Source organism: Mytilus californianus, unplaced genomic scaffold, assembly GCF_021869535.1.
Source record: "Mytilus californianus isolate M0D057914Y unplaced genomic scaffold, xbMytCali1.0.p SCAF_9, whole genome shotgun sequence".
Classification (NCBI taxonomy): Eukaryota; Metazoa; Mollusca; class Bivalvia; order Mytilida; family Mytilidae; genus Mytilus; species Mytilus californianus.
Window position 1 is genome coordinate 25,025,879 of NW_026262745.1, and position 27,747 is coordinate 25,053,625.

Below are 27,747 nucleotides of genomic sequence, written 5' to 3' on the forward strand. Positions count from 1 at the left end.
CCCCTTTTTCCTTAACTGTTGGTACCATAACCCCCATAATCATTCCCAACCTTCCTTTTGTGGTATTATATTTTTTTTTATTTCCCAAATTACAGGGCCCATAAAGGGCATAAAATCAGATACAATTGATTTACATAATTGGTAACAACAACAATAATAGTCACTTGAAAATATATATTTAGTATATTAGCATTGGTCAGAATCAGAGCCAAAAACCACATATATATTGTGAATAAAAGAATAAAATTACATTATATGCATTCATTCTCAAATCGTTTACTTGACTTAGTGTCAATATGCATACCTGATCTCCTTAATTCAAAACAGTCACAAATATAACAGCCCAGTTTTTCCATAAGAGTTACATTTTCTTGAGTCAAGAGCCATAAAAATTTAGAAGATTTATTTAAATTTTTAAAATTATAACAATTGTCAGATATGTATTGAAAAAAGTCTTCCCTTTGAGTATCATAAAGAGGACATTCTAACAAAAAATGAAGCTCATCTTCAACTTTACCAAGTGAGCAATTTGAACAAAGACGCTCAGATCTTTCTATATATTTTTTTGAATATCTGTCTGTCTCAATTTTTAAAAGAGTGAGCACTTATTCTTAATTTACAAATTGACTGTCTTTTTTTAAAATCCTGTAGTTCTAAATATTTTTCTTTTTTAAAACAATTTTTTATAGAAATTGAACCTTATGGTAAAATTTCATAGAGATCCATTCACTTCAACTAAAGTTAGAGTGCGAAAACCAATGTGTCTTCAGACGACGACAACGACATACTAACAATTACGACCGCAAAAATTTTTTGTGGTCGTATAAAAAATAATGCAAACATTTAATACAGCCATTGGTTTCCTCAGTTTTAAATAGAATGATCCTCTTAATTGAACTCTTAAATGGTTAATATTGAAACGAGATGTGTTGGGACAAAAAAGTCCCCGTCTAGTGCTAAATTCCACAAAACCATACTAAATCTAGATCTTCAACCTGGGACTTATAAATGAATACATATCTATTGGTCCCAGCTTCAACTCCTGATTGAATATTTACAACATGATCCTTGATGACCATCCATAAAGCAAGATAAGTAAGGTGAACTTGAAATCATATCCAAATAGTACATAACCAATGAACATTACTTAAACAAATAAAAATATGAATGTCCATGTATTTTTCACATCAATAAAAACATCACTATAATTTCTAAATTTACAATACTATACTTGCTACTGTTCAGTTAAGTTACCCCAACCTGAATATCTCAGATTCACAGCAGAATCTGTCACAAAGAAAGACATGGGTCATACCAACCAGTATAATACTATTGTCAATATTACAAGAACTATACTCTACACAATTCCCAGAAAGAATAAAATTCACTGATGATTCTTTTAAAATAAATTAGGGTGATGCTGATTTGACAGTTGTAATGTTACCCACAATATCTGATACAATATGTCCCACTGTTGCAGTCAAATTTGCTGGTAACATTACTTCATCAGAAGGTGCATTGCTGAGTCTTTTAAAGGCATCTATGGTCCCAATAATGGCCCTAAAATATAAAACAAATGACCTTTTACTACATAAAAAGTCACATTTTGAATAAAAAAAGAAAAGAAAAAAACTCATTGAAAAAATAATAGCTATTAGGCACCGTTCATGTCTTTACAAAGTCCTTTAAATATGACTGATTGAAAGATCATTGTTTGTTATAATGTTAACTGGTAAATATTTCATGCATATTCTAGAAGACAACAAATAAAACAGTAACTAAATCAAAGAGAGGGTCTTCATATAAGATTGATGGGAATGAGGGGAGGAAAAATTTGCCGTCATTAAAAAAAGTAGAAATTTTAGCATAAGGGCAGAAATTTTGACTTGCTTTAGATCAACTAAAGAATTCTCAGAGAGTTATTGCAAGAGATCTCTCTTGTGCAGAGAGCATTGTACTCAGAAGTCCCAACCTTGTGTCAGATGTATAGATAAAAGTGATGATAAAGATCTGCTTCCAACTGGTTTTAAAATGCATATTAAGACATGTAGTAATTAACCAGCAAACCAGGTACATCCCCATACACATTCAAATATCAATGAGCTAAAACTGGTTCCCCATCTCAATGCAGTCAAACCTGCTACACAGGTCACCTTTCTTTTGTTCCACTGTAGTCATATATATGCATTTTGAACCTCAATTCAAAGGTCATCTCTCTTATAAGGTCAGTTTTCTATGGTATTGAGGGTAACCTTTATATACAGGTTTGGCTGTATTTCTTATAGTCAAAACTCGGCTTAGGTTCCTTGATTCTAATTTGAAAATTGTATGACAAAAAATGAGATACAAATATGCTATTTTTTTCAAATCCTTCATTTTTACAGGTGAAGATTTACCAATTTATAGCTATGGTGATCAAGATAAATGTTTGTCAGTATCAACAAATATAAATTTGTAAGTTGATATTTCAGGGATTATTCAGGTCTAATTGGCATTTAACCTGGCCAGTTGTATCAAGGAGGTGAAGATGGTCTGTTTAATAACTGGGAAAGTGACCTTTAAAAAAAATTATCAATGACTTACAGACAGACAGCAGACATAGCTGATTATAGGGGCGCATTGCATTTGCGCCAATTGTTGCAAAATCCAATCTTTCATTTACGCCACAAAAAAATAAAACTACATTTGCGCCTTTTTACAGGTAACATATAACGGAAAATTTTTAAATATTTATTGCTACATCGTGAGTTAGATTTTTTTTTTAGTATTCCCCCCTGGGTATATAAGTAAGTTCATACTCATGTTTTTAAATATACAAGAGTACACACGCTGAAATGTCTAGCCTTCTTTACTAATCATTGATATTATGTTGATAGTACTAAATATAAAGCTTTACTACAACTATCACATACACTTAACATGATCCAAGAAAATGAGGTCAAGGTCATATAAACCAAACAAGAAATACATGTACACCTTACAATCATTCAATACACTAAATATAGTTGACCTATTGTTTATAGGTTCTAAGATACAGACTTAACCAAGAAAACTAAACATTGACCAATGAACCATGAAAATGAGGTCAAGGTCAGATGGACCATGCCAGGCAGACATGTACAGCTTGCAATCCTTCCATACAACAAATATAGTTGACCTATTGCTTATAGTATTAGAAAAACAGACCAAAACACAAAAACTTAACACTGAGCAATGAACCGTGAAAATGAGGTCAAGGTCAAATAAAACCTGCAAGACTGACATGTACATCATAAAATATTTCCATACACCAAATATAGATGACCTATTGCATATAGTATTAGAAAAAAAGACCAAAACTCAAAAACTTAACTTTGACCATTGAACCATGAAAATGAGGTCAAGGTCAGAAGACACCTGCCAGCTAGACATGTACACCTTACAATCATTCCATACACCAAATACAGTAGACCCATAGCATACAGTATAAGAAAAACAGACCAAAACACAAAAACTTAACTATAACCACTGAACCATGAAAATGAGGTCAAGGTCAGATGACACCTGCCAGTTGGACATGTACACCTTACAGTCCTTCCATACACCGAATATGGTAGACCTATTGCTTCTAGTATCTGAGATATGGACTTGATCACCAAAACTTAACCTTGTTCACTGATCAATGAAACGAGGTCGAGGTCAAGTGACGGGCATGAGGACCTTGCAAGGTACGCACATACCAAATATAGTTATCCTATTACTCATAATAAGAGAGAAATTAACATTACAAAAAATCCTAACTTTTTTTTCAAGTAGTCACTGAACCATGAAAATGAGGTCAAGGACAATGGACATGTGACAGATGGAAACCTTGTAACATAAGGCATCTATATACAAAGTATGAAGCATCCAGGTCTTCCACCTTCTAAAATATAAAGCTTTTAAGAAGTTAGCTAATGCCACTGCCGCCGTAGCCGCCGCCTGATCACTATCCCTATGTTGAGCTTTCTGCGACAAAAGTCGCAGGCTGGACAAAAACTGAGTCGATTAGGGGTAAAATCATATAGTGTTCACATGTTTGAGGTGTCAAGATGGACATTGTCAATTCTGAGACAAACAGGTCGTTAGTTTTCTCAGAATTGGATTGTTTAATATTTTTCATGTTGGGGCCATTTATAGTCGACTATATGGAATGGGTTAATCTGAAGGCCGTACAGTTGTCTATGATGGCTTTCATCCACTTCATTTGAACTTTGGTGGATAGTTGTCTCATTCTATATTGTAAGCCATACGGCATTTCTCAGGTTAAATATGAATATTTCTTTCGTTAGGCTGTATACGACCTTTTTTACAGTTGAGTGATTTTATCGCTAGACAAAATCAGTCACCCGTGTACTATAAATACCCGTGTAACCTTATCCGAAGCCTGTTTTTTTTCTAAGGCTGTAGCACGACACGTGTATTAAAGATAAGTTTCAAATAGTGGACACGACCTGTGTTAATATTCTACAATGTCTTCATCAGACTCTGACTCGGAGCCAAACAATACCTTAAGTAAGCAAGATATAATGCAATTATTTGTGTCAGATACAGAGTCACGAGACTTTTCTGGCTTCTCCTTAGTGGAGGACATAGATAATACAAAAAATAATAAAGCTGACGCAGCGAAAAATGTTACAAGGGTAAAAAAAAGTCAGACAAACTGGGTTTGTCTAAAAGTCCAGGGAAAGGACTGGGAAAAAATAAGAAGGGGAAGGCCCCAATGAACAAGAGAAAAATGTTTCTAGTCACCTGCATTGTATCAGGCAACCACTCAAAAGTCAAGGAGTTTCAGAACAATCTAGAGATATTTTACTACACTCGTGGAGACCTCCACTTCAAAATAATATGAGTTTCAATGAAGAAAATGGTGTATTTGGTGTAGTAAACAGAAGATTAATTCCGTTAAACCAACTGAAATACAATTAATAAATTTTTTAGGGGAACTATACAGAATGAAAAAGTCCTATAGTTGTGTAAACACTTATAAATGTGCTGTAAGCCAGACTCTGGCTTCTTTTGGTAATACACAGCTTGTAGACAATGTTGTAATATCTAGATTCATGAAAGGAGTTTTTAATTTAAGGCCACCTCTTCCTAAATATCAATATACTTGGGATGTCAGCAAGGTTCTCCACTATTTATCAAACTTATTTCCATAGAAAACTTAAGTTTAAAAATTCTTACATTAAAAATTGCTGCCTTAATGGCTTTATGTTCAGCTCAAAGAACACAAGCTTTAGTCAATTTTAAAAGCATTGATAATATGAGTTTTGATACAGACTCAGTATCATTTTTGATAACATCATTAATGAAAACCACCAAGCCTGGATGGATTTTCTGACGACCACTTTGGAAATGGATCTGTGGAATTTGTTTAATACATGTATGGACAATGATAATTGTTTGATATGGACAGTGATAATTTGTTGAATATGGACAATGCTAATTTGTTGAATATGGACAGTAATATGGACAGTAATGATTTTGATTGTTTTGAATAATTGTTTTTATTGCAGTAATAAAGTATATTTACTGAGTATTATGTTATGTTAAATTACAAACAAATCTTGATATGATAAGATAGACAGTTTGATGTATTTTCTGTCCTTTAGCAGGTGTTGGAGTAACTAATAGATAGCAGTTTTATTTGATTCTAAATCATGGAGGATATCTTGAGATTTCTGTGAAGTGCATTTATTGGTCTGGTGGCTTTAAAGATTCATATTTAACCTGAGAAATGCTGTATGGCTTACGATATAGAATAGCCCATCATCCAAGCATGTTTGTGAAGGATGAGGGCATTCTATGAGGAAGCCAGGAGGCCTCGAGGGTTAAATTCCCTCCCAAGATATGTTGTGCAGATGACCATTTTGGAATAGGTTTAACTTGGTAGAAGTTTTTATTTGAAGTTTGGATAACCTCCAGTAATTGGACCAATAAATTGAGTTTCTGAACTGTTAAATTTACCATGCATTTGCCTTGTTGCTTAAAAACGAGGCTTAGGATAAGGTTACACAGGTATTTATAGTACATGGGTGACTGATTTTGTCTATGTGATAAAATCACTCAACTGTAAAAAAGGTCGTATACAGCCTAACGAAAAAAATATTCATATTTAACCCTCGAAGCCTCCTGGCTTCCTCATAGAATGCCCCTCATCCTTCACATACATGCTTGGATGATGGGCTATTGGCAATCATACCAAATCTCCTTATTTGTATATAGCGGAAATAAGTCTGTATTTTTTTTATGACCACACATATAGGTTATCCAGTGTAAATGAGTACATTCGAGCCGTTGCTGACAAGTCTTGTGTCAAACAAACTTTTGGTTTTTATTTACCTGTATTATTGGCGCAAAAAAAAATGTTTTATTTTGGCGCAAATGAAATATGGTTTGTGTTGCAAATGAAAGATTATTTTGGCGCAGATGAAATGCCAATTGGCGCAAAAGCAAAGCACTGGATTATAGTTCTTAAGTTCTTAACAAATATATGGACTAGGTGACCCAAGAAATATATATCCATCTTAGCAACAAACATCAACAACTACTAATAAAAACATTAAAAGTATTAAAATACTTTCTGCTGCAAGTTTTAGGTGTGTATTTTTTTCTTTTGATTTTATCAGTTTAAATCAAGATTTATTACTGATTATTTTATTCATTTGCATCAATATTTTTGAACTATTCCCTTTAAAAAAGATAGTGGCTTAAAGTGCAAAAATATTTGCTCTGATTATTGGGAATGATTTACAAAATTACCTGAGAATATTTTACCTGTAACTAGTCACCCCTTTTTAAACTTTAAGATATTCTATCTACATTTCACATATTTTCCCTGACATCCTTTTAGGTATACACTGTTCAAATATTTCAAATTGGTTCACCAAGTCTGAATATCCTTTTTAATCAAGGTAAATACATGCATTAAAGTATTAAATGACATTTCTCCTATTCTAATTTTAAAATTATCAATATTGTACTTATCTATTGTATGGAGTTTACATATTTGAATTGAAACTGTACACATGTACATTTCTCATTATACAGACTTGATTAACACGGAGGCGGGGGTGTGCACCTGACACAAAAACTACTTCAACAGGGTTATAATGAAGAACGACTGACATCAACGCTACATATGTTTACAGTCACTATGATGAAATATTTGACCCATACAGTGTGTTTGTGTCTCAACTCACAAGTGACATATTTTCACAGTTTTTGTTCTTAAAATTCAGAAATAGTCATCTGATCTGTAAATTCACTGATCATGTGATTGTGTCCTATTTCCAATATTTATATTTTGACTGAAAATGTTTGAATGAAGTCTGTTAACAAATACACAAGACAAAGGCAAGGAAGTCTGTTAGCAAATATATAAGACAAAGTAAAATGAAATTTACTGATAACTGACAGACTTAAAATACTATGTTGTTTATGTATTCTATAGGAGCAAAAAGAAGCCACATCATACCACATCCTTTTCTGAAAATTATATTGGTTTTAATTTAGACCCCCCCCCCCCCCCACCCCAAAAAAAATGCTGAGGGCAAAACTCTTTACAAAAATAGCCAATGTCAAATCTATAATTGAGTTGAATTTGAACTATATTTAATGGTCTTAGGACAAAGATCTAATTTAAATGATATTTCATTGTTTTAGGTCATTAAAAGGATTTATTAAAGCATACATTTATAAAGTAATAGTGTGGTTTACAAAACATCTCCCTACTTATCTATGACCTTGTTGTTGGACCTTAAAATATTAATAATAATTAATATAACATTTCACAACATATCAACTATGCTAATTCCTTCAAATGTGTAACAAACCCATCTACAGACTATTATAACTATCAAGGAATAATTTGATCAGTTTATTTAAGATGTACATTTGTTTAGACAAACATAAACTGTACACTTGCTGAGATGCATGTAAATTGTACATTAATCAGATAAGAATTAGATTGATTGATTGGTGTTTAACACCACTTTCAGCACTACTGAGCTATTTCGTGGCATTCAGTTTTTATTCGTGGAGGAAGCCATAGTGCCTGGAGAGAATAAGAATTTGTTGAGATGCATATAAACGGTACATTAATCAGGTCAGAATTAGAGAAACATATATATACAACTTTACAGATGTACAGTATGTATGCATCTTAACAGATGTTCATTTTATAAACACCTTAAAAAAGAGGCAGATGATACTAAAGGGACATTTTAAAAAAACTTATAAGTAAAGAAATAAACTGACAATGCCATGACTAAAAAAGGAATGACGACGAAAAAACAAACAAGTCTACAAAACACTACAAAGAAAATAAGACTGAACAAAACAACCCCTCTAAAACCTGGGGATGATCTCAGATAGAAAACTAGACTGAACAACACAACCCCACTAAAACCTGGGGATGATCTCAGATAGAAAACTAGACTGAACAACACAACACCACTAAAACCTGGGGATGATCTCAGATAGAAAACTAGACTGAACAAAACAACCCCACTAAAACCTGGGGATGATCTCAGATAGAAAACTAGACTGAACAAAACAACACCACTAAAACCTGGGGCTGATCTCAGATAGAAAACTAGACTGAACAACACAAACCCACTAAAACCTGGGGATGATCTCAGATAGAAAACTAGACTGAACAACACAAACCCACTAAAACCTGGGGATGATCTCAGATAGAAAACTAGACTGAACAACACAACACCACTAAAACCTGGGGATGATCTCAGATAGAAAACTAGACTGAACAACACAACACCACTAAAACCTGGGGATGATCTCAGATAGAAAACTAGACTGAACAACACAACACCACTAAAACCTGGGGATGATCTCAGATAGAAAACTAGACTGAACAAAACAACACCACTAAAACCTGGGGATGATCTCAGATAGAAAACTAGACTGAACAACACAACACCAATAAAACCTGGGGATGATCTCAGATATAAAACTAGACTGAACAACACAACACCACTAAAACCTGGGGATGATCTCAGATAGAAAACTAGACTGAACAACACAACCCCACTAAAACCTGGGGATGATCTCAGATAGAAAACTAGACTGAACAACACAACCCCACTAAAACCTGGGGATGATCTCAGAAAGAAAACTAGACTGAACAAAACAACCCCACTAAAACCTGGGGATGATCTCAGATAGAAAACTAGACTGAACAACACAACCCCACTAAACTTGGGGATGATCTCAGATATAAAACTAAACTAAACAACACAACACCCCTAAAACCTGGGGATGATCTCAGATAGAAAATAAGACTGAACAACACAACACCACTAAAAACCTGGGGATCGTCTTAGATAGAAATTAGACTGAATATCACAACCCCACTAAAACCTGGGGATGATCTCAGATAGAAAACTAGACTGAACATCACAACCCCACTAAAACATGGGGATGATCTCAGATGGAAAACTAGACTGAACAACACAACCCCACTAAAGCCTGGGGATGATCTCAGATGGAAAACTAGACTGAACAACACAACCCCACTAAAACCTGGGGATGATCTCAGATAGAAAACTAGACTGAACAACACAATCCCACTAAAACCTGGGGATGATCTCAATTGGAAAAATAGACTGAACATCACAACCCCACTTAAACCTGGGGATGATCTCAGATAGAAAATAAAATGCCCTGCTGGGCGCAGCTTGATACGACCGCAGAGGTTGAACCCTGAACAGTTGGGGCAAGTATGGACACAACATTCAAGCTTGATACAGCACTGAATTTGCATTGTGATTAAATAATTGACACAGCATAGGTTTCTGACACAGAATGAATGTGGTCTAAGAACTTAAAAAATTTTAATTTACCTATTCAAACCATATCATTATTATTTGCTTTTATATATAAATCAGAAATAACCAATTTAAAATGAAAAATTTAAAGAAAAAAAAAGGAAAATAAATCCCCCCCCCAAATTTTTTGAACCCCCTTATGATTCATCACCCCCAAACTCAATCCCAGCCTTCCCTTTGTGGTATGGTACCTTGCAGTACAATTTCATAGAGATCCATACACTTGAACACAAGTTATTGTCTGGAAACTAGAAAAATGCTTGTTTTTTGGCCCCTTTTTGGCCCCATATTCCATAACATCTACGGCAATTACCCCCAAATTCAAACCCAGCTTTCCCTTTGTGATATGGAACCTTGTAGTACAATTTCAAAAAGATCCATTTACTTACACACAAGTTATTGTCCTTAAACTAGAAAAAAATGCTTGTTTTTTGCCCCTTTTTGGCCCATAATTCCTAAAATTTTGAGGCAATTACCCCCAAAATCAATCCCAGCCTTCCCTTTGTGGTATGGTACCTTGCAGTATAATTTCAGAGAGATCCATACACTTGAACACAAGTTATTGTCTGGAAACTAGAAAAATGCTTATTTTTGGCCCCTTTTTGGTCCCTTATTCTTAAACTTTTGGGCAATTACCCCCAAACTCAATTCCAGCTTTCCCTTTGTGATATGGAACCTTGTAGTACAATTTCAGAGAGATCCATAGACTTACACACAAGTTATTGTCATGAAACTAGAAAAATGCTTTTTTTTTGGCCCCTTTTTTTGGCCCCTAATTCCTAAAATTTTGAGGCAATTACCCCCAAAATCAATCCAAGCATTCTCTTTGTGATATGGAACCTTGTTGTACAATGTCAGAGAGATCCATACACTAACACACAAGTTTTTGGACCCTAATTCCTTAACTGTTGGTACCATAACCCCCAAAATCAATCCCAACCTTCCTTTTGTGGTATTGAACCTTATGGTAAAATTTCATAGAGATCCATTCACTTAAACTAAAGTTAGAGTGCGAAAACTAATGTGTCTTCAGACGACGACGACGACGCCGCCAACGTCATACCAATATAAGACCACAAAATTTTTTTGCGGTCGTATAATAAGACTGAACAACACAACACCACTAAAAACTGGGGATGATCTCAGATGGATTTGAGACTGAACAATACAACACCACTAAAAACTGGGAATGATCTCAGATAGATTTAAGACTCAACAACACAACACCACTAAAAACCTGGGGATGATCTCAGATAGATAAAAAGACTGAACAACACAATCCCACTAAAAACTGGGAATGATCTCAGATGGAAAACTAGACTGAACAACACAACCCCACTAAAACCTGGGAATGATCTCAGATGGAAAACTAGACTGAACAACACAACCCCACTAAAACTTGGGGATGATCTCAGGTGGAAAACTAGACTGAACATCACAATCCCACTAAAAACTGGGAATGATCTAAGATAGAAAATAAGACTGAACAACACAGCCCCACTAAAAACATGGAATGATCTCAGATAGAAAATAAGACTGAACAACACAACCCCACTAAACACTTGGAATGATCTCAGATGCCACGGTAAACAGTTTTTTACAGATGTTAAATTTATATGCATCATAACATCACAATTGCTTGTATTTATAAATTACTAATGGTTTTTCAAACAAGAGGGTGTTTCTCAGCTACAATCTCATCGAAGGGTGACAGTTTGAAAGACCATTGATAATCTGTTTATCACTATTTTGCCTATAATGTCGTTGATATTTACGTTGACCAAGGCACGTGCACCCTTAGTTTCTAGTGATAATTTTCTATCTCAAGTGAGTAGCATGATATGAATAATTATCACAAAATAAGGATCAAAGGAAAACTACACAAAATAGCAATAATAAAGTAGCTCTGTAACATATGTGTAGAAGTAATGAATGAATATTTGCACAGATTTATGACAACTACATGGGTTATCTGTGGCAACTGACATGTTTTGTGCCTTAATTATTTCAACGCCTTAAAATGATAAACCAACAACTGAATTTAAGTGACAAAAATGAAAAGTTATTACTCCTACAGTATTTATCATAACAAAGGTTTTGTCCTTTAACTGTTCCTGTATAAAACTTGTCAACTATATAGGTGATAACATTAAAGTTACGGTAGTGGTTTTTCATGCTTTTATAAACATGATTAAAGTTTAAAGCTCTTAAGAAAATAAATAGTGCAATGTGGGTCATCCTTGGTCAATTAATAAAAGATTCAATACAAGCTGAAATAAAATATGTTACCTTTTCTAAACAACAAAAATATGCTTGGTAATGATGAGTTTTCTTTCCACTTTTTAGCTTATATGGATAGAAATGTAAATGACATTGACATTAACATATTTATTTACCATGTATTTACATAGGATAGTTTCTGATGTAAATCTTAACTATGTCAGCCGTCAATTAAGCTCATATTACATCATTGTTGTGAGTATATGTATCATGTCATGTGTCAGTTCCCAATCCATAATACCGTAGTTAAATGGATAGATGATGTTTATAAAACAACAATCCCTACAAAAGGAGATACCAAAAGAATGCATATTAGAAGAGAGTTCATTCATTAAAACTAATTATAGTTCTACCTGGTTTTAAACATTGCAAGATAAAATTGTTAGTCATCTACAATTGTCTTAGTCAAAGGGGCTTAACAGTCAAAGGATCTACAATCTGTAGATACCTGTATCTTGGCATTGCACAAGGTCATGTTTTTCTCTGACTGTTTATGACGTCTTTACACTAAATCCATTGGATGTTGGATGTGTACGGATTGATAATTAGTCTTAGATGCATAATTTTTTTTATTAGTTGTTAGTGGCTTTGAACTAGCTGTCAGTAAATGCGAGTACTCTCAGATCTGTACTTAGTGTCTTTTGTTGTTTGGATGTACAAGTACCCGGCCACGTCCACTTGTATTTGTAGTATTTGTATTTTTATCCATCTGATGAGTTAAGCCTCTTTCAACTGATTTTTATAGTTCGTTCTTATGTTGTACTGTTACACCACTGATTCAGGTTAGGGGAGAGTTGGGATCACGCTAACATGTTTAACCCAGCAACATTCTGTATGTATGTGCCTGTCCCAAGTCAGGAGCCTGTAATTCAGTGGTTGTCGTTTGTTTATGTGTTACATATTTGTTTTTCGTTCATTTTTGGACATAAATTAGGCCGTTAGTTTTCTCGTTTGAATTGTTTTACATTGTCATTACAGGGTCTTTTATAGCTGACTGTGCGGTATGGGCTTTGCTCATTGTTGAAGGCCGTACGGTGACCTTAGTTGTTAATTTCTGTGTCATTTGGTCTCTTGTGGAGAGTTGTCTCATTGGCAATCATACCACATCTTCTTTTTTATACAGCTTTGCAATCCATCATTCAGTCTGTCACACTGAAGTTTTCCACACTTTTTCTGCAATGCTTCATGGAAAGAATTCTATATGGCGGAATAAACTGTTATATGTTATTGTCTTAGTATGCCCGGCCGGCCCGCCAAATGTTGAGGGGGCCATATTGAGTTCTGGCTGATTAGATAATTAGTATATAGTCATATCATTAGAAACAAATTGAACTGTGAACTATTGCTCACTGATGATACCCCTACTGAGTATTGATTACCAGGAAGAGGATGAGCAATGAATCTGAATCTTGGGATGGAAAACTAGACTGAACAACACAACCCCACTAAAACCTGGGGATGATCTCAGATAGAAAATAAGACTGAACAACACAACCCCACTAAAACTGAAACTGCACCACACTGTATAGTATGCTCACATGAAGCTTGATACCTATTTTCAGGAAGCTGTAATTTGTAGTTCTTGAGAAAAGTGTGACTAACATTTTATGGGACAAATGAATGGACAAATGTTAACCAGTATACCTTGCTCCAAAATAACAGATTAATTTTGAGAAATTAAAGATTAATTTTGAGTTCCATTTCAATTCAGTTGAGTAATTTTTGCAACACTTTTGATCCTTTAAAATACTGAAAACTATTTTAAAATATATGTTTTAGGCACTTTTTCTGCAATGCCTGAATCAATTGATTCCATATTTTGTATTTAGACTGATCATTAGAAGTTACAGATCAAGTTTATGAATCATTCTACATTTAGTGCAGAAGTTGTTGCCCTAGGAAATGGTAAATTGCTTAATAATATTCTGATTTTTTATGTAAAGCCTTAAGCATTTGATTATATATTTAATATATACCGGTAGTCACATATATAAGAAGTTTTATGTTAAGTTTGGTCAACTGTTTTAGTGATTTTACCAAAGTTGTAGCCTCTGACACAGAAAATTGCATGATAATCGGGAGTTTTCCTCACTTTTTTCTTTGATGCCTAAATCAGTTGAGTATATATTTGGTATTTGGTCATTTTTTTTAAAAGAAATTACATATAGCAAAGGAAACGTTTATTCCAGTGAAGCTTTAAACTCAAATTATGTTTTTGTCAGTAGGGGACATTGTATTGCCTGTGCAATACTCTCAAGATGCTGCAGTTTTTTTTGTTCACATTACTTTCCTATCTACAGTTCTCAAATCTTCTGATACATATCAAACAGTATATTCTAACCATCAATAACTACAGGCTCCTTAGAGGAGCCTGTACCGTAAATTGGGAAATTTTGGCGTCAGGATATTTTGGTGGTTTTCACTCGAAAGGCATGTGTTTTATTTTGGTGTGTGTAATTTTGGTGCTTCGTCTAATTGGTGTGTTTAATTTTGGAACAATAGAAGTGTGCGAGCTCATTCATATTTGTTCTTATTACATTGGTTGCAATGAATTACATTAATTTCCCAGTGAAATAAAAACCGATAATTTCACATGTGAAATAAACTTTGTATTTCACTCCTCTGACGTCATACAACAATAGGCGTTGTCAAGACGTCGATTACTTCGGATCAAAACAAATTGTGAATGCGTAGAAAAAGATATAGTTCCTTACATTTTCTACTTTAATTTCATTGAAAAGCCATTTGCCAATGTAATAAAAAGAATAACTAATCAAAGAATTCAAATATCGAAAAATATTCAACTCGTGACCGAACAACACTGATAATTATAGCGCATTCATGAATTCATGTGTTGTTCGGTCACTCGTTGAATATTTTTTCTCTATTTGAATTCTGCGATTAGTTATTCTTTTTATTCTATAGTTATTTACCTGTTTGCGTTTATTGTCAAAATATCAATGACCTACATAAACTAGAAACACGACTAGGTTGACTAAATGAAGTAATCGGATACGAATGCATATGCAAATACTTCCGTTATCTCGCGGTTGAAAGCTTAAAGGAAGTGATTTTAAATATGTTTTTTTACCAAAATCATTTGAAATAAATTTTAATCATTATCTCTATTGCAGTACAAATTAATGATTGACGATCAAGGATTTAGATTTTAATCCGTATGCCTCTGGCAGTACATGTTAATTAATTAAAAGAATTACAAGGGGTTTAGATATTCTAAATACCAAAAACGGTGTCTAATCAGCAATAGCCTGGCATATTTATGACATGTGTGAATTCAAATTCATTATTGTGTTTTCTTAACAATTTCAGAAAATTGACAATTAAGTAAAAAATTATATATTGTTATCAAATTATAATCAGATTTGGTAATGTATAGAATATAGGAAATATACGGAAGATATTATAGCATAAGATATTTTCCACAACAATTAACATAAAGATACTGTCGTACTGGTGCGCTATTTTGGCGTTTCAATTTTTAGTGTTTGCTTTATTTTCGTGTGTTTAATTTTGGCACTTTCATTGAAGGCACCAAATAAACCAAAATAAAACTGCAACCAAAATAACCCAATTTACAGTATTGCTCACCTGACATTTTTGAATAAAATTGTTATGATGCAAATTGAACATTAACTATAGTTTCTGGCAAAAATGCAAAAAAATGGGGAAAAATCCCTATAAGAAGTCAATGGATGACTTCAGACATTTTCTATCTTTAAGTTATATTTTCAACATAAAACACAAACACAGGTAAAAATCGTCATTCAAGGACAAGAACTGAGCAGTCAACTGGCAATTTCCGCCACTTTTTTGTGATTTTTTTTGTGGAAAGACCTGTCATATTTGTTCTGATCATTATTTTTTCTTCTTCTCCCGCAAAACCCATTTCGCAAGATGCCGCTTAGATTTTTTTCATATGATATCGAAGTTATTGCGCTTCTGAAACTCACCCTGTTTAACCGAACACTTTTTATTATAAGAGTAATCTCCCTAAACACTGTTTTTCTTGTGTGCACATCTCCTTCGCAACCGTAAAGGAAATCGCCAATTTAATTTTCCAATTTGCTCGTTAAATCCTCATGATGCTTCGGTCAATTTTTACCGAAGCAATACTGAGACTCCATATGAGAGTTATTTTCCCTTTTAAATTTGACAAAAGAGATATATAAAGGTAACTAATTAACCGTTAGTGATAGAGACCTAGGGAATCTTGATTTGAGGTCCTTGGTCCACCAAAAAGAAAATAGTGTCAAGGTCATGATTTAAATTTTTCCCTTTGCTTGTGTGTGCATCTTATCTCAAGCTGGATATAAAATAACTTGTGCTTAATATTTGGGTTGTTGAGACAAAGATATGGTACATTCAGTCCGAAGCGATCTGAGGATATCTTATTGGAGTAATTGCCCCTGAAATGTTAAAATTTAATGTTAATTGATTATTTCTTCAATACGGTACACGATAGAGCCATAGGGTCTTTTGCAAAATGTTTTAAAAGTGACATATGACCTTGAAAGATGTTAACTGGAAGTGACCTCGAGTAAACCAGAAGTAGAATTTTTGCACTTTTTTTTATGGAAAAGTACCTAAAAACCATATTTTATTTTAATAGACTTATATAAAACTATCATTAGAGACCGTATACGTATAACGACCATGCGAGGGGTTTATAGCCAGTCAAGGTCGATAAAAAGCCCCATAAGACCTGAAGTGACCCTCTATAAATGGGAAGTAGCTTATTGTCTCCCTTAATTCATTCAAAAGTATATAGAAACCATATATTTTTGGAATCAGTATGAATAAAGCTATCATATGAAACTGGAAGTGACATTTTCTTAACCGGAAGTAGCAAATTACATTCCCATATTTAAGACAAAAGGATATAGAAACCATATATTTTTTTAATCAGTATGAAGAACCTTTCCTGCAAATCATTTTTGCATTTACAGTTTCTCTCTATCTACTACAGTTTTCAAGATAATAGTCCAATATTGGGAGTGAACAGTTTGATCAAATAAATTATATTGGTGTGAATTGCTCACTTTCTAATTGATGTGCAAATTTAATCCCACACAAAATTTGTATGCATAGAATTCGTGAAAAATAACAACCCACAATGCACATTTACAGTAGAATCATTATTTCATGTGTTACCTTGCTTATTATCAACAGAAAACTTACCCTAAAATTCCAATGAACATTAGCGTCCAGTCTATTATGACCTGGTATATAGTTAATGATCTGAAAAATAAAAAAAACATTCTTTCATTACATAAATTAAAGGAGTTAGTTACTTCCAGCTTTACTTCAACAATGTACAAACTGATTTAACACAAAAAAATAATCATGAAATTTTCTTAAACCATAAAATCAGGTTTAATTCCGCCACATATCTATGTGCTTGTACAACATCATGTATCTCTTTAATGAATTTGCTATCAACTTTTTTTAAAGAGTTTTTGGTGTTTCTCAAATTTAGTATTTTTGTTGAATTTATATTGACACAAACTGTCTAGACTATAGACATAGTAAAAGGATTAAGCTTGTCAAAAGGTTTGGAGACTTGTTTAAGCTACGAGCAATCATAAGACATGTATTTTGATTAATTTTTGCTGCTGGATTACTGTCTAATTGATGATTACTCCATACCTACTTTAAACTATATCCAAATAAATAAAAGAACAGAGTTCCAATGTCCCCCGCGTTAAAAAAAAAGTCGATTGTCCACCATTATAGAACTTGTCCGAGATATTGCTGATATTAACCTATAGTATACGTTTTATAAAAATCTGGCAAGAATTGTACCCGTTAGAGCGCTAAGGAGGCCATTTTCCATAAATTTGATATTTCCAAGGGGCATCACTCTTTTAAAAAAAAAGTCGATCGTCCACCATTATAGAACTTGTCTGAGATATTGCTGATATTAACCTATAGTATAAGTTTTATAAAAATCTGGCAAGAATTGTACCCATGAGAGCGCTAACAAGGCCATTTTCCATAAATTTAATATTTCCAAGAGGTATAGCTCTAGAAAGGTTAAAGTGACACCACCAAAATTCAAACTTGATCTGTATTTTGTGGTAATAAGCATTGTGTATAAGTTTTATAACATTTGGTTGAGGCAAACTAAAGAAAGAAAATGGAAACGAAATATTCAGCAATTTTCCCACTTGTGAAGGGGCATGACTCTAGAACAGTAAAAAGTGACGCCACCAAAATTCAAACTTGATCTGTGTTTTGTGGTAATAAGCATTGTGTATAAGTTTCATAACATTTTGTTGAGGAAAACTAAAGATAGAGAACGGAAATGAAAGAATTCAGCAATTTTTCAATTTGTAAAGAGGCATAACTCTAGAACAGTAAAAAGTGACGCCACCAAAATTCAAACTTGATCTGTGTTTTGTGGTAATAAGCATTTTGTATAAGTTTCATAACATTTGGTTGAGGCAAACTAAAGTTACAGAACCGAAACCAACATTGGGACGTACAGACAAGGGTAAAACTTAATGCCCTTTCTGCTACAGCGGGGGGCATAAAAAAAGTTGATCGTCCACCATTATAGAATTTGTCCGATATATTGCTGATATTAACCTATAGTATAAGTTTTATAAAAATCTGGCAAGAATTGTACCCGTGAGAGTGCTAACGAGGCCATTTTCCATAAATTTAATATTTCCAAGGGGCATAACTCTTTTAAAAAAAATCGATCGTCCAACATTACAGAATTTGTCTGAGATATTGCTGATATTAACCTAAAGTATAAGTTTTATAAAAATCTGGCAAGAATTGTACCTGTGAGAGCGCTAACAAGAACGGACGGACACTAACAATCAATCAGTCAATCATTTCCACACTTTTTAAAAAAAATCCCAACTTACCCTTTGAAAATAGTCATATGGAATAGTCCTGGCAATACAAAGGCTAACATGGTACAACAGGTAGCTCCTACTAATGCCATGAGGGTAGCAAAGTTAGGAATAACCATAACTACCATTCCTGTGACTAATACCATAATAACACGTAAAGCATTCTGAAAAACAAATAATTTTCAAGAATTATTTTACATACACTCATCTAAATATATAGTTTATTATGATATTCAACGCGATGAGATATCTCTCAATTAATTGTTATATATTTCTTAATGAAAAACGTACTATAAAGAATGAAATGCCACATCAAGTTTGAAAAAGTGGTTAAATATTATTTGCTAATATTGTTTTGGTTGTATAAAAAATAAATTGGGGACTTATTCTGTCCAAATGGCAAAATTGTGAATGAATTGATTGTTGTTTGCTTTAGGTATAGTGGCAAATATTTCATGCATGATCAGGACTATAGTGAATGAAACTGACATCATAATTGAATTCAACCTAAAAAGAACAGACAACTAAATCAACCATGTGTTGTTAATTAAAAAAAAATCATTTTTAAACAGTTTGCTGAAGGTCAATTTTACTGTCTCCATCCAAAGATTACCTTCTTAAACATACAATAAAGGTAAATAACACTAAAAGAAATGGATTTATATAATAGTTATTGAAGAACTGGTCATTATCTTGATATATGGACTGCCCACAGGACAGTGGTATTGACTAAGACAGCGATAATGACTGAGCTGTAGGTGAGGTCATTATCGCTGTCGCAGTCAATACCACTGTCCTACGGGCAGTCCATGTATCACGATTATGACCAGTTCTTCAATAACTATTATGTTTATTTCATTGAGGAACCATGTTTTTAAAAATTCTCATAAATTCAAATTGTTCAAAGCAAACTCGAGTTATTGTAAGATTTCTATAGGAAAGAGTGAAGACCAGTCATAGTGATAACTATAAGTCACTGCCATTCATTTAAGTGCAATATTTCAGTATATGAATACAAAATAAACAGAGAAACCACGCCCCACTGGTCATTAACCTGTAAAAGTCTGTTAACGACCGGTTTTCTGGTCCGTTTTTTTCTGTTAAAGACAGATGGAATTTTTTACTAAAGAATAAAGAATGGACCCTTGTTATCCAGTAAGAGAAGCTAATTCTTAACTGTTATGAAATAAAACTTGATAGCTGTGGAGTGCCCAGCAGAAAATATTACATGCACGTTCAGGAAAATAAAAAGTTACTAAAATATAAATAAACCATGCTTTATACTAAATTGTCAAGTTGAGTTATTTTTTAATGAACTTGCTCTCAAGGTTTCAGTCTGCAGGGAGACATATAACTATAGCTAGCTCACAAGGTTTCAGTCTGCAAGAAGACATGTCACCATTCCAAGATACATTATTTTGACTCTGAGCAATATATCCTAAAAGCAGCTTGTTTGGAAAAATATCAGAAAATACCACTTAAAACATCTTTTGTTTGACTAAGCCATTGATTGAAACCACAAACTCCCACACTTGAGGTGACATGCTACCGATCAAACCTACAACCTCCCACAATATTAATTGAAGTGCATGTTACCATAAGACCATAAAAGCTGTACAAGCTAACACAAACAACCTATTCAGATGTGGTGATGAAATTGAAGAAGAATAACACTACCTGCACCATACTGAATATTGAATGTTACTTACACCTCTCCATATATGTTTTTCTGGATTTGACATTAAATAACCTTCTAAAATTTTCATCACAGGGAACATCATTACTGAAAATTAAATTAAAATATAGTTGTATTTGTGTTAGATTAAAACAAAGTACTTAATGTTTACTGTACAAATAAAAATATCTATCTAGTCGCCCAGTCTTCAACTAAATTAATAGCACAAGTTCATTTCTTGCATATATATAGATGTGTTTCTTTTGTGTTTTCTTTTATAATTTGCACATAAAAAACTGTTCTCAGTCTGGAAGTGCTTTTTACACTGTATCAATTTTTAATTATATATGGTGAACCAACACCTGAAGTGGAAATCGTGTGTTAGGATAATTAGCAGGTAGATACCGAAAGGTATTCACAGTTGCCTATCACCAAGGTCCTGAAGATGCCATGGTTAGTGGCGAAACATGTTGACCTGAATAAACCATTACATTGAGTAACTTAAGGTTGTAGTTGACTTTAATGTAGTTTTATGTCTTAATCTTTGTGCAATAATGCATAAAATTTAGAATGGAATGAAAATGAAAATAATGAAGTATATTTTTCACTCTTTAATCAAATTATGTGTGTTATAAATCCTATAATGCAAAATGGAATACTGTAAAACAAACTATTTTAAGGAGCAATTTATTTTTGCAGCTTGAATAATAATGTGAATATCAATGGCCGGAAATTTGCTGAATTAAAATCTTCTTTTTTATGTCTTTGAGTACATCATCAAATTTGGAAAATTGAATAAATAATCACAAAAAGTAAAGATCAACAAAAATAAGATGGTTGATTGTAGTTATACTAACCTGGATATGTAAAAAATAATGCTAGACAAAGTAAAGATTTGACAACTACAGCAAAATCTAATGAATCACCTGAAATAGAAAAAAACAACATCAAAATTATTTTATACATGTATTACTAAAAAAACTATTATGGAAATTGAAATATAATTACGTGAAGGCCTGTTTTTGAAAATTGTGCATTTTTGAAAAAAAATATTTTTCATGGAAAAAGTATCTCTTGATTTTTATATGAAATTAAAGGGGAAAGGAGTAAGTTCGGTAAGGGCCATATTTGGCCCCGATTATAAAGTTCAATGTTACAAGATAAACAAGAAATGATTGTAACAGGATGCTGTTACGAAGTCTCCCAAACGAAGCTCCCATAATTCGTAATTCCCAGGGTCACCTGACATTGGGCAATGTCCAGTGAAAATTGGTTTGGTCCAGTAAAGTTATATGCATTAGTGATGCCTGGAGACTAACCTTGTATATCATTCAAATCATCTTGGCATGACAAACCAGAATATATATGGTTTAGGGTTGGGGATCTCAACCATTTACAAGATACTATAACATTGGGGGTGGGGAGGAACCCCTGGGGACTGGCCCTATACGTCACTCAAATGTTCATTACATGACGAACAAGAATATATATGGTTTAGGGGTGGGGATCTCAACCATTTACAAGATATTAGAACATTGGGGGTGGGGGGAACCCCTGAGGACTGACCGTATACGTCATTCAAATGTTCGAGACATGACAAATAGGAATATATATGGTTTAGGGGTGGGGATCTCAACCATTTACAAGATATTAGAACTTTCTCAAATGGCAGGGGGTCGGGATGACCCCTGGGGACTAACCCTGTATATCATTCAAACCATCTTAGCATGACAAACCAGAATATATATGGTTTAGGGGTGGGGATCTTGACCACTTACAAGGTATAAGAACTTTCTTAAATGGCAGGGGGTGGGGGTGACCCCTGGGGACTAACCCTGTATTTCATTTGATGTGCTTTATCATGACAAACCAGAATATATATGGTTTAGGGGTGGGGATCTCGACCATTTACAAGATATTAGAACTTTCTCAAATGGCAGGGGGTCGGGATGACCCCTGGGGACTAACCCTGTATATCATTCAAACCATCTTAGCATGACAAACCAGAATATATATGGTTTAGGGGTGGGGATCTTGACCACTTACAAGGTATTAGAACTTTCTTAAATGGCAGGGGGTGGGGTGACCCCTGGGGACTAACCCTGTATTTCATTTAATGGGCTTTATCATTTAGAACATTTTCAATTAAAAAGATTGTGTCTATCACAAACGGTTTTCAATTTATAATCATTTGAAAATTTAAAAAAATAAAATCCCATAGGGTTATATAGTTAAACCCTCTTTTCTTTTTGCCCCTCAAAGTACCCCTTTATAAACCCCACAGCACAAACAAAACCCTGATTGCACCACTAGACATGTTAGTCTAACATATTGTGAAACCCTAAGTTAATCTGACAAGCGGTTTTGGAGAACGGGTGCGGACAAGTTCAAATTTAAAAGCGGCGGAAGAAGAAGAAGAAGAAGAAGTTTGGGAGACTTAAAAATGTTTTAAGTTGACTTAAAGACATGTGAGGAAGTTAAATAGAACTATTTTTGTCAAAGTTTTATTCTTAATTGTTTATTTTTACATCCCAAATAGGTCAAAATAAGAGATTTTGGTGAAATTTGACAAAATTAGTTGAATTTCAGCCAAATTTAGGACCAAGATAAAAAATAGAGCGCAGGTGTCGACAAACTAAATATTCAAGTTAGATATGTAAAATGTCATTACAAACATTATTTTAAAGATCTTTTTTGATGACGTATGCGCTCTATGTTTCCTGTCCAATAATCAATGGAAATTTACTCATTTTTTTTTTCCTTGGAAAATCAAAATGAGTACTATTTGTGACGTGATGAATAAAATGCAGGAACGTAAATTTTCAACAAAAAGGCTTATTTCCTATCTAATCACTGTATTAGCTATGATTCAGTGTGATATTGGTCAATAAATCCTAATTTGAAATTTAAGTTAAAAAAGGGGGCCATTTTAGGGCCTTATCGAACCTACTCCTTAAACTTTAAACTGTTTTAAAAATGTTATAAAAATAACAAGAATGTGAGAATATTTAGAAAAAAAAAATTTGAACTTGATCTGAGTTTTGTGACAATAAGTATTGTGTATAAGTTTCATAAAATTTGGTTGAGGCAAACTTAAGTTATAAGTTGTAAAGGGGCATAACTCTAGAACAGTTAAAGTGACACCACCATAATTCAATCTTTATCTGTATTTTGTGATAATAAGCATAGTGTATAAATTTCATAGCATTTGGTTGAGGTAAACTAAAGTTTGAGAACGGAAATAAAAAATTCAGCAATTTTTCCATTTGTAAAGGGGCATAACTCTAGAACGGTTAAAGTGACACCACCAAAATTCAAACTTGATCTGTATTTTGTGGTAATAAGCATTGTGTATAAGTTTCATAGCATTTGGTTGAGGCAACATAAAGTTTGAGAACAGAAACAAAAAATTAAGCAATTTTTCCACTTGTAAAGGGGCATAACTCTAGAACAGTTAAAGTGACGCCACCAAAATTCAAACATGATCTGTGTTCTGTGGTAATAAGCATTGTGTACAAGTTTCATAACATTTGGTAGAGGCAAACTAAAGTTAGAGAACGGAAACCAACTTTGGGACGTACGGACGTACGTACAGACGGACAAGGGTAAAACTTAATGCCCCCTCCGCTATGGCGGGGGCATAAAAAAATATTGAAATTCATGATTTTAAATTTAGGGAAATAGGTTGCTCTGACAGCAAATATATTTAATATTTTGTCAGGAAACAGACAGTTTTCAATATAAAGGGAAAAGTTTAAATTGTCAGTAGGAAAAATACTTAAAAAACTATACTGATATATTTTCAAAAAAGTTTAAGGTCAAATTTTATAGTCTTTTACAAAATTTAAGACATATTCATGAATGGAAGAGGAACGGAAAGGGTGGCAATCGATATTTTTATTGACTTTCCAATATCTTTAATAAATTGCTTCACAGAGCACAGCTGGATATAACCGCAGAGGTCCAACCCTGAACAGTTGGGGCAAAAATGGACGCAATATTGATACAGGTCTGAATTTGGATTGTAATTAAATATCTATATTATATACAGAATAACTGTAGTCAAAGAACTTAGAATTGATAATATGATTTGAATTTATATTCAATTTTTTGCTTTTGAGCAATACACTTCGCTGTTGCAAATTGACCCCCCCTCCCCCCACAAAAATAAATAAAAAATCATAATCTCAATTCAAATTTTCAATGGAGTTTGCAACCATAATTACCCATTTAAATTTACCATAGTGCTAACTAAATCTATTTTATAATAGAATTTAAAATATGGTGTAAAATCTTTCATATGGATTTTTTTGTAAAAAAAAAAAAGCAACATTTGCAGATATTTTTACTGGTCTTCCTTTATAAATATGCATTTCTTTAAACATAATTTAAAAGCAGTGTATGGGAGGTAATCAAAATGTTGTATTTGGATTACCTCCCTTACACTGCTTTTAAATTGTCTCAATTGTTCATTCACCATATACATAATTTAAAAGCAGTGTAAGGGAGGTAATTCAAATGATGTATTACAATGTATTTCAGCCGTGTTGCTTTATTTGCTGGTCTTTTTTTAAACTAAAAATTTCTCAATATCTACTTTTGTTTCATAATAATAGCCAAAAGCTGCAAAATTTGCTATAAATTGGTATTTCAGGGGCAATAATTCCAAAATGATTTGTCCTATTTCTCTCTTACTGCTTTAGATTTTGAGACGCAAGGCGAAAAATGCAGTTTTATCCTCATGTTATTTTTAACCTGTGGAGACCTTGTTTATCATCTAATTCAAACAAAGTTAGAATCATACATCATAACTGCCAAGTTTCAAAACTTTGGGAAAAATTGATAATGGATAAAAAATATACATAAGTAAAAAATACATAAGACAAGTGATGACATATGCTCATATGGCCATTAGTGGACAGGTGAGTTTATAACCTTGAAGAATAAATAAGGTGAATTAGAATTTGAAATTACATATTTTTAAATACATAAAATAATCATATTTTTTAAAAATCAAAATCAGCATTTCAAAGAAAATATTTGGTTTAAACTTTATATTGAAGAAGAAAGCAGTCAATGTACTCTGTGTACAGTAAATACAGTCTTAGGTCAAAAGTGTTTCACCTGTCACAAATTCCACTATTATTTCATATATAAACTGTTAACACAGAGATATGTCTCGCCTATTATTGTTATTTTGATAATGCAAATGTTCAAATTAAAATAGCAATACTTTAACATGTAAGTTATGCAAATATTCAAAGTCAATGAACCATGACTGAAGGTACAGCGCTAAACAATCTCCATGGAAATGAGATGCGCCAATGCTAATACAACTGCAAACCAAATACTATTGACTTTTCATAAGTCGTTCCCTTTAAAAAAACCTAAACACAAACATTAACTTGTAAACTATGTAAAAGTTTCAAAGTTTCAAAGTCAATGAACCATAATTAGGGTGTGGGGTTATATAATCTCCATGGAAATGAAACTTGCAAATGCCAATACATTTGCATACCAAATATCATTGACTTAACATTAGTGGTTCATCTTAAACTGACCTAATCACAAACTAATACATGTAAACTAAGCAAAAGTTTATAAGTCAATAGACCATGACTAAGGGGTAAGGACCAAATATTCTACATGAAATTGAGATGTGCCAATGCTTATACAACTGCATACCAATTATCATTGACCTACCACTAACGGTTCCCCTTAAACTGACCTAATCACAAACTAATACGTGAAAACTAAGCAAAAGTTTCAAAGTCAATAGACCATGAATGAGGGGGCGGGGCCAAATAATCTCCATGGAAATGAGATATGCCAGTGCTTATACAACTGCATACCAAATATCATTGACCTACCACTAGTAGTTCCCCATTTACTGACCTAATCACAAACTAATACATGTAAACTAAGCAAAGTTTCAAAGTCAATAGACCTTGACTGAGGGGGCAGGGCCACATAATCTCCATGGTAATGAGATGTGCCAATGCTAATACAACTGCATACCAAATATCATTGACCTACCACTAGTGTTTTACCATGAACTAGACCTTATCAGAAACTAATACATTGTTGATGCTGCCGCCGAAGCCGCCGGACACAGCATACCTATGTCTCGCTTTTTGACTCCGTCAAGTCGAGACAAAAAAATCACATTTTTTAAAAACATTGCCAAAAAGAGGCCTGATTTTGATGAAATTTTTAGTAAAAAAGTTAAAAATGTGTAGATTTTTTAAGGTCATTATGAAATATTTTTATGACATATCATAACTGAGATATTATTATTTGTACACAAATATTGAAATTAAGTGTCACTTATTAATATAGCCATATGATTTTTTATGTGCATAAATTCATATTTGTTTTTAAACAGTGATTTCTTTAAAAATATAAATCAAAAATATGTTTCATAATCATTGCAAAAAAATGCACACATTTCTGTATTTAATGAAAAAATAAATGTGGATAGTGTCCACATGTGTCCACAGATGATGCCCCCGCTTGCATATCATAAAGTTATAAAGGGACAAAACTGAAGAACGGTAAAAGTGACGCTACCCAAATTTGAACTTGATCTGAGTTTTGTGGTAATAAGCATTGTGTGTAAGTCTCATAACATTTGGTTGAGGCTAACTAAAGTAAGAAAACTGAAACAAAAAATTTGTACTTGATCTTAGTTTTGTGATTATGAATATTGTGTATAGGTTTTATAATGTTTGGTGGGGGCAAACTTAAGTTACAGAATGGAAACTAAAAATTTTGCAATCTTTCGATTTATAAAGGGGCATAACTCAAAAATGGTTAAAGTGACACTACCCAAATTCTGTGTTTTATCCGTGGAAGTCAAAATTAAACATTGCATTGTATAAAGCATTGATTGTAGTTGATTCAACTATTATCATGGACAAAGGAAGATAACTCCAATTTAAAAAATTACCTGATATTTAGAAGAAAAATAAAAATTTTGCAATTTTTCCATTTTTAAAGGGGCACAACTCTAGAACGGTTAAAGTGACGCCACCAAAAT

At 33.2% G+C, this 27,747-nt stretch overlaps 1 protein-coding gene across 1 annotated transcript in view; it reads right to left on the reverse strand.

Annotated features, from left to right (window-relative positions):
- Nucleotides 1–831: 831 nt before the first annotated feature.
- The window catches only part of LOC127715280 (uncharacterized), a 49,136-nt gene continuing 22,220 nt past the window's right edge, over nt 832–27,747 (reverse strand). The window contains exons 13-17 of the mRNA XM_052221319.1: nt 21,566–21,634; nt 20,743–20,816; nt 19,046–19,197; nt 17,349–17,408; nt 832–1,560 (exon numbers count right to left, since the gene is read on the reverse strand). Coding sequence (XP_052077279.1) covers nt 1,410–1,560; nt 17,349–17,408; nt 19,046–19,197; nt 20,743–20,816; nt 21,566–21,634 — 506 coding nt within the window. The 3' untranslated portion in view covers nt 832–1,409. The remainder of the gene's footprint in view (nt 1,561–17,348; nt 17,409–19,045; nt 19,198–20,742; nt 20,817–21,565; nt 21,635–27,747) is intronic.